Source organism: Corvus brachyrhynchos, unplaced genomic scaffold (genome assembly GCF_000691975.1).
Source record: "Corvus brachyrhynchos isolate BGI_N302 unplaced genomic scaffold, ASM69197v1 scaffold125, whole genome shotgun sequence".
Lineage (NCBI taxonomy): Eukaryota > Metazoa > Chordata > Aves > Passeriformes > Corvidae > Corvus > Corvus brachyrhynchos.
The window spans coordinates 1,176,709-1,185,126 of NW_008238342.1; the positions used below are offsets into that span (position 1 = coordinate 1,176,709).

Here is an 8,418-nt window from a genome sequence, read left to right on the forward strand (position 1 = left end):
TTCTGTAAACCAAGATAGAACCATCCAGGGGAAGGTTCCTTGGGGAGGGGGGCCCACTTGAGCCTCTCATTGGGGAATCTTTGATAGATCTGCTAATTAGTAAAACCTATAATGTTATACCAGACCTTTTGGGGCATATTGGGCAGGGTGCATCTCGATGCATATGACCTGGACGTGTGCACCTAAGGATCCTTAAAGCAAATACCAAGGTAAAATCCCTTTTCCCCTTCTAACCATGTATGACTCTTGATTTTAAGACCAGGAAAAGGCATCAGGGATACTCTGGAAATTTGGGATACTCTGGAAACAGCCTCTCTAGTGCAGCGCCCACAGCAGCTCAGCAGCCGTGGTGGGACCCTTCACTGCATCTTCCCTGACATGAAAGATCTCAGTCCTGGAGATGCTGGGGGTGGGGGAAAGAAACTGGAAAGTGTGAACTGGTTTGTACACCTCAGACCTTCTGATCCTGGTGGGGTGAGCAGGAGGTAGCCTCACATGGGAAACTTGTGCTAATTTGGGCAAAGCCCTGCTCCAGTGAGCAGGTGACTTGCCTGGGGGCTCCAAGTGGGGTCACAGGGCATTGTCTTCTGACTGGCCTTATTGCCAATAAATGTGTGGGAATCACATCCCTGTTGGTGCAAATCACTGAGAGTATCAGGCAGGAAGGATGCAACCCACAGCAGTGGGGGAAGGAACTCAGGAAGGCACAGAGGTGTCTGAGCCACACCGAGGCACCAGTGTGATGGCTGAGGCTCATGGGCTTGTCTGGAGGAGGACAGCAAGCCACCTCCTCTCCCACTGCCTGTCCACTCCTCCTCGAGTGTCTCCTGGGCAGGGCAGCCTGGACCAGGGCCCAGTGAGGCAGATCCAGCAGCTTGGTGATACAGCTGTCGGTGATGCTAATCAGAGAAGGCATCTTCTTATCATGGACCTTACTCTTGGTGAACATACCGCAGCACAAACAAGTTTATGCCTTGCAAGGCCATGCCAGAGGCAGTGAGAGCCTTTATCAGAATATCCCATAGCAGGAAGAGAAAGTTTTCTTTAACCACAGGCAAGGACAGAGAATTGAGGGGCAGAACAAAAGAGCAAAGGATCTGGAAGGAATCACAAGTGACACCAGCAAAACCTCCTGGGACCTGCAAAGCAGGGGTGAGATGGAGTGGGAGGCGCAGGAGATGGAGTGAGAGGATGTGACCAGGCTGTTGATCTTCCTGCTGGGGCTTTCTGGGCTAATTTCCAGCACATGGGCAGGCTGAGCAGCCCTTCACTTGTGCTGAATGAATCAGCACTCAGCAGCAACAGGGTTAAACACCGGCTTGCACTGTCTCTCCACTGAGGACACTCCCCCTCGTCGCTGGCTGCAGAGGAAATTTTAATCAGCACCGTGATAAGAGCCCTTCAGTCCTGCTGGGAGTTATCAGCTCCTTTGTTTGTAAATGTAACTGCTCAATACCAATACACTTGGCCCTGGGTTCCGGCACTTCCCTGCTCCACAGCCCTTTGGCTCAAGGTGCTCCCTCCCTCCCTCCAGCCGCCCGATTAATCGGGGTGTTAAAGCAGGCCAGGTTGTGCTGAAAACAAGGATCAAGCTTGAGCTGTTTCCTTTCTACCGCTGCTGTCACTGGGAGAGAGAGCTCTGAATTTGAGGCGGTTTTAAGCTTCAAGGAGTAGCTGATGAATATCAGAACCTGGTAATTTAGCCCTCTGCAGAGTACAGACAATATATTCATAATCATTCTATATGGAGATGAGCTAGTAATGCAATCAGGCTTATAAATCAAACCCAGGAGACACGTTAGTGCTGTTTGCCTGAGCTTCTTCAGCGATCTATCCACGGGAAATGTCTGTCTGACTCTTAGATGGCGCCAATTAACTTATAAAGATGCTCTCTCCTCTCACAGTGGCTCATTTGTTTACTTGGGCTCTGCCAGCTGGTGCTATTTTCATTCTGGGAGAGGGGGCCAGGTCGGTAAGAGATTTGTTGGAAGCCTGGGCTGCAGAGGAAGGGAAACAGGGCTCGGGAGAGGCGGTGCTTTCATCAGCAGCACGGAGAGGAGATTGGGGTTTAATAAACAGCTTCCCTGTGTGAGCCGTCCCCAGGCTTCAGAGCATGTCCTTTCACACCCATAAACGTGGCTGCCTTCTTTTGTCCCCGTTTTATTGAGCAGGAAGGGCTAGCTGGAGCTCTGGGTCAGGCTCGGTCATGCCCAGGGCGAGGCTGTGTGGACACAGGAGCACATCCCACACTCCGGCAGCTTGGGAAGTAGCACCAGCGCCCGGTGGGGCTGTGAGGGTGATGCCAGCACCCAGCAAAGCAGCTCTGCTGCGTTCCTGCTTTGCTTCCTTCTGGCTTGGCCACGTCCTGCCCCACACCGTGCGGGGATGTCCGTGTGCTGGGAGCAGGGTGGGATCTGCTTTGACTGAGCAGGATTTGGGGCGGTGCAAGGATGCGCTGGCAGCCAGGCAGAGCTGGGAGCAAAGGGACACGGCTGGAGCAGGGCCAGCGCGGAGCTGAGGTCGGTGCTGACACCAGAGGGTGGTGTGGTTTCACTCTGGAAAGCCACCGCTGGAGCCACATCCCTGCTCTGGCACATCTGTAAGGAGAGGACTTGGAGACAAGCTCGCATTTATTTTTTCATAGAGATTTTTAATGTTTATTTTTTAACAGACTTGGTTTAAATTTTTGCTTTCTACAATAATTCAATGTAAAAATCCCAGTACAATATACAACAGTTTGAACATTTGGAATAAGAAATCCAGCTTGGGCAGACACGTAAGTTCAGCTAGTTCCTAACACAGGTAGCAAATTCCCTCCACCCTCCCCCAGCATTACCAGCTCACCCCCACCCCATAAAGACACTGGGTGCCCTGTCCCTGCATTGCAGTGGGACAGTCCCTCTGGCACATCCCCTAGGAAAGGGCATTGTCCCCTCCATGGGATGGCTGGGAGTGTCCAACATGGCAAGGCAGAGTCTGTGGTGAAGCGAGGCTGGCTGGTCCTTGTGCGTGAGTGATATGGGATGCTGTGGAAAGGCCCTGCATGCAGGTCCCTCAGGGTCTGGAGCTCCCTTGGGATGGAGACCTGTCCTCCCCTGGGCAGCAGTGCCAGCAGCCTTGTGCCCTAATGCAGCCATAAGGCTGTTGGAAGGGGATGGCCATGGCCCTGCAGGGCCCAGCCTGAGCGGAGGAAAACAAAGGTGATGAAGGGTCCCTGGCTCTTGGGTCTGAGGTGACATCTCAGGGATCACTGACTGGCCTACGAGCTGGCAGCTTTTTCAGAAAGCCACTTTGGCCTGGCCCATGGTACTCAAGCAGCCTGGGAATAGTCCTGCTTGAACAGCCTGGGGTGGTCCTGCTCGAGCGACATGGGGTGGTCCTGCTTGGGCAACATGGGAAGGTTCTGCTCCAGCTACATTGGATGATCGCGCTCAAGCAACCTGGAGAGGTCCTGCTCAAGCAATTTGGGGTGCTGCTGATCAAGCACGGTGGGATGGTCCTGCTCAATCAGCATGGGATGGTCCTGCTGGAGCAGCATTAGGGTGGTCCTGCTGGAGCAGCATGGAATGGTCCTGCTGGGGTGGTCCTGCTGGAGCAGGGTGGGATGGTCCTTGTGGAGCACGGCATGGTCCTGCTGGAGCAGTGTGTGGTGGGTCTGCTTGAGCACCATGGAACAGTGGCAAGTGGCAGGGATAGTTCACGTCCTGCAGCGTCCCAAGCAATGCATCCAAAGCCATTCCTGGCCTTTCTCACCCCTCTTGGAAATCCTTCACTGCTTGAAGTGATCCCAGGAGAATCTAGTTGAGCTCCACGTTCCATGTTAGTTATTGCTAATGTTAGATCAGGACACTGGTGACTTTATCTGGCTGAGTTACTGAAACCTTCCAAGGGCAGAGATCATCCCCTTTCCCCCATGACCAGTTCCAGCTGCACCAGCCCTAAGGAGAAGTGTTTCCTGATGTCAGGAAGGGCCCTTCCTGTTTGCTTTGGGGGTGGCTGGTAGTGGCTTTTCTGGGTCAGTAAGGGATGGGATATGCAGCAGGAGAAGCAGGAAGAGAAGCAGAAAATTGCAACTGGAGTCAGATGTGCTGGGAGTACAAGAGTTCAGGGAGGAAGGAGGAGGGGATGAAGGGGAGAGGTCAGGCTGGGAGAAGATTGGAAGTCAGGACAGAGGTGGGAGATGAAGGAGAATGTAAGGACAGTTAAGAGAGGGAGCTGTGAGGCAAGGAAGGATGGCTGGAGAGGGAAATCTGTGAGGTATGTGGGACATTAGAGGACAAGGAGGGATATGAAGGTGGAGAGAAGTGGAGGAGCATGAGGAGAAACAGGGAAACTGTGTGAAACAAATGACAGAGGATGGTGAGATAGCCAGAGGTTGAGTGTGAGAGGGGCAGGGCAAGAGCTGAAACTACAGGAAAAAGTATGGGGAACACTGGGAAGTGAAGGGTCACAGGAAGGATTGAGGTGGAGGAAGAAGTATGAGATGGAAGATGGTGGAAAGGACAATGAAAAGAGAGGTTGCATAGGATGAGGAGACTGGGCAGATGGTAGAAAGTGGAGGGTGAGGAAGGACAGGCAAATAGTGTTTGGTGTGGGGCAAGAGGACAAATGGAGGACAGCGGGAAGTGGAGGATTAGGACAAAATGGAAGAGGAAAAGAAGAAGAGGTTAGATGGCAGGTGGTGGAGGAAAAGGATGGAGGGGAGATGGAGAAGAGGGACGAGGAGACAGCAGGAGATGGACAAGGATGACAGCAGGGACAGAGAGACACTTAGGGGGATAGTAGAAGACAGACTGGAGGGCAATGAAGGAGGATGGATGAGGAGATGGGAAATGGACAAAGGGGATTGGAAATGTGGAGGTGGAGAAGGTAAATTGGGGTGACATTGGCAGTTGAAAGGATGGTGAATTGGTGGGAGGTGAGGGTGGATTTTGGGATGGGGAAGTGAAGGAGGTTGAGAGAGGAGATAGGAAGAGAGAAGAGGATGAAGAAAGATGTGGAGAAGATGAGGAGTGGAGGAGGTTGAAACATGTTGGGGTGAAGATGGGAGCTAATGGAGGATAAGCAGGGATAAGCTGATGTAAGATGTAGAGGACAGTGGTGGTGGGAGCTGAAGAAGACATGGTGAGATGTTGACATGAACATGAAAGAAAAAGCTGGAGACAAAGCAAGTCACGGATGGATGGGACAGGGTGAAGGTGAAGAAGGAAGAGAAGATCCGAGAAGAAGGGGGGGTGAATGAAGATAAAGAACAAGATGTGGTGAATGAAGGAGGAGCAGGTGAGAGGGATGGGATGAAAGTGTTGCAGGAAGACTGGAGGGTGGGATATGGAGGGCAGTGGAGGAGCACAGGAAGAAGGGATGGGAGGTGGTGGGTGATGGAGCAGAACGAGGAGGAATAGGATGCAGCATAGGATGCAGGAGCACAAGAGGGTGGGAGGGAACATGGTGGGTAATGGAGGAGAACAGCATGGCAGGGAGGGATGGGACACAGTTGAGGACAGCACACTCTGGAAGGAGGGATGGGATCTGAAGGGAGTGGGGGAGAACAGGGAGGGATTGGAGGTGGTGAGCGACAGCAGAGCACAAGAAAGGATAGAACACGATGGAGGATACAGGACAGGAAGGAGGGACAGGACATGGTGGCTGATGGAAGAGCATAGAAATGAAGGATGGGACCTGGTGGGTGATGGAGGAGGGTGGCAGGGAGGGATGGAACACAGTGGATGACAGCAAGGAAGGAGGGATGGGTGGACAATGGGGGGGCAGTGGAAGAAGGGTTGGGACATAAAAGATGCACAGGAGGGATGGGATGTGGTGGGTGATGGAACATGGGAAAGAGGAATGGGATGGAGTAGCACAGGAAGGAGGAAAGAGGGCTGGGTTGGGTTAGGTGGGTGATGAAAGAGCACAATAAAGAGGGATGGAACATGAGGGATCAAAGAGCAGAGATGAAAGGGATGGGACATGAAGGATGATGGAGGAGCAAAAGAAGGAGGGGTGGGTTTTGGTGGGTGATGGAGGACCTCAGTGTGGGAGAGTTTAATGGAGTGAGGGGAGGCTGGGACCAGCAGGTGATCAGAGAATCACAGAATCATTAAGGTTGGAAAAGATCTTTGAGATCATCAAGTCCAACCAAGGGGCACAAGGGCAGGAAGCCATGGGCAGCAGAGGAAGGGGTATGTATGTGGGTGTGTGTGCAGGCTGGGGTGAGCTGCTGGGCAGGCTGGGATGGGACAGGGGAGCCATGAGAAACACCAGCATCACAAGCACAGTGCAAAGCTGAGGGGAGCCTGGTGTGGGGTGACAGTGCTGGCAGTGAGGACCCACGGGAGCTGACAAGAAGCCCTGGTGGTGTGGCACAGTTGGGGTCAGCACATGGGGGCAGTGTCAGGGACAGACAGGTGGCTGAGGAGAGGATGGGACACCATGTGTGGGCTGGGCAGCAGGCAGGACAGCAGGGACAGAGAGACAGGATTGCCCCACACCTCCCTTCGCAGCAGCACCACCTCAGACAGGACAGACAGCACGGTCTCCCCACCACAGCATGGGAAGGCAGCACCAAGGGTGGGGGTGAGGGGTTGCAGGGCCTTTATTCATCACACAACAAGCAGGCATGACACAGGGGTGCAGGATGGGGTGGGCAGAGAGCCTGTCATCAGGGCAGAAGGTGCCCTTCATGCGACCTTGGCATGGGCTGGTGAGAGGAAGCAGGAGGACAGGGCAGGGACAAGCGTGGCTTTGCCCAAAACACCTCGGGTTTCACCCCAGGCTGGGCACTGGTGGTGGGAAGGACAGGGGCAGAATCCACGGAGGGGCTGGAGTAGAATCAGCCATCTCCACACCGTAAGCAAATTTTCCCCACAAATTCCTTGCCGGCCTCAGCTTAGCCCCCCTGGGAAATGCCCAGCACCGCTATTTACAGAGTAAGACAGAACTGACCAATATTAGAAATAATTAAAAGGCAGTTGTAAAAATGAGAAACCACATTCCAAAAACTAGAGAGTCTTTTAAAAAAAACAAACCAAACCAAAACCCCGATTATCCATGAAAATGCTAAAAACCACCCCGAAAGGATCTATGTACAGCAGGAGATTGCCCGTGGCAGTGCTGGACCTGACTCCTCTGTGGCAGGCAGAGACACAGCCCGGCCTCAGCTGCTGGTGAGGGTGGGCAGCACCTGCCCTGAGTGTCCCCCACCTGGGTGACAAGGGTCCCCCAGGGGCCGGCCAGGCGCCGCAGGAGCAAAAGGCCATCGGTGCTGGGCCTGCTGGGCCCTGGCTGATGCTGGTGTGTCCGGAGACACAGGCAGTGAGTGGCCGTCGCGGAGATGCTGACGGAGGCTGCGACGTGGCAGAGATGCAGCAGCTGCTGTGGGCAGCAAACGGCTGGACGGGAGAGGGCAGCAGCCTCAGCAGCACCAGCAGTTCTTAAGAGAAACTGCAAGATGACAATGTGCAGAGGCCCTGGAAGCAGTGTACAGAGCTCCAGAGCAATGCAAAGAGCCCTTGGAGTGGTGTACAGAGCTCCTGGAGCAATGCACAGAGCCCTTGGAACAGTGTATGGAGTCCCTGGTGCACTGTACAGAGCCCCAGAGCAATGCAGAGCCCTTGGAGCAGTTTATGGAGCCCCTGGAGCAATGCAGAGCCCTTGGAACAATGTGTAGAGCCCCCAGAACAAGGCACACAGCCCCAAAGCAATGTGTGGAGCCCCAGGCACCTGCAAGCAGCTCCATCTGGGTGAATCCCCGCCTGGCCCCTGGCAGGCAGCTCGAAAATAGGTCAGGCAGCTGCCTCAGAAATCTCTGTTCTCTCCTGGAGCTGCACAGAGGCACCAAAGCTGCTCTGTGTGGGGCTGGGTCACAGTCCCCCAGCCCCAGGAGCTCTGCAGTGCCATGGGGGCTGTTGGCTGCTGCCCCCTCCCTCCCTGGGTAAGGCTTTTTCTGGTGGTGATGGAGGGAATGTGCAACACAGACCGAGGGCCATGCTGCAGCCTCCCAACCCACAATCTCTTAATCCAATTGGTGCCTCTCCAATGAAGCTCATTTCGGTATTTTTAAAATGCACTTGGTTTTACATTGCAGGCTGTCCGGAGTTGGGCAGAGCCAGAAGTGGAGGGAAAAAAAAAAAAAAAAAAAAAAGGAAAAAAAAAAAAAAAGAGAAATACGTATATTCAGCACTTGGAGGAGAAATAACTACAAGTGGCCCCAAGCAGGGAGGTGGGTGCAAGGAAGGGGCACCATGGCCCCTTGGGAGCAGGGGATGTGCACACACACACACAGAGGCACAGGCCACCTCTCCCCATGCTGTGCACCCAGCAATCCCAGCTCTGCAGCTGGAGGAGCCCAGGGACCACCCGGACCCTTCCCAGCAGCAAAGGGCCTCAGCAGCATCCCCAGCACAGCAGGGTGGCCAGGGA

General features: G+C 54.0%; 2 protein-coding genes across 2 annotated transcripts in view; both read right to left on the reverse strand.

The window, feature by feature from the left end:
- The window catches only part of LOC108446929 (leucine-rich repeat extensin-like protein 5), a 28,588-nt gene extending 20,198 nt beyond the window's left edge, over window positions 1-8,390 (reverse strand). The window contains exon 1 of the mRNA XM_017735141.1: window positions 2,837-8,390. Within this exon, the coding sequence (XP_017590630.1) occupies window positions 4,668-5,969 (1,302 nt within the window). The 5' untranslated portion in view covers window positions 5,970-8,390 and the 3' untranslated portion in view covers window positions 2,837-4,667. The remainder of the gene's footprint in view (window positions 1-2,836) is intronic.
- Window positions 7,431-8,418, reverse strand: part of SOGA1 (suppressor of glucose, autophagy associated 1) — a 24,316-nt gene continuing 23,328 nt past the window's right edge. The window contains exon 16 of the mRNA XM_017735127.1: window positions 7,431-7,440. Within this exon, the coding sequence (XP_017590616.1) occupies window positions 7,431-7,440 (10 nt within the window). The remainder of the gene's footprint in view (window positions 7,441-8,418) is intronic.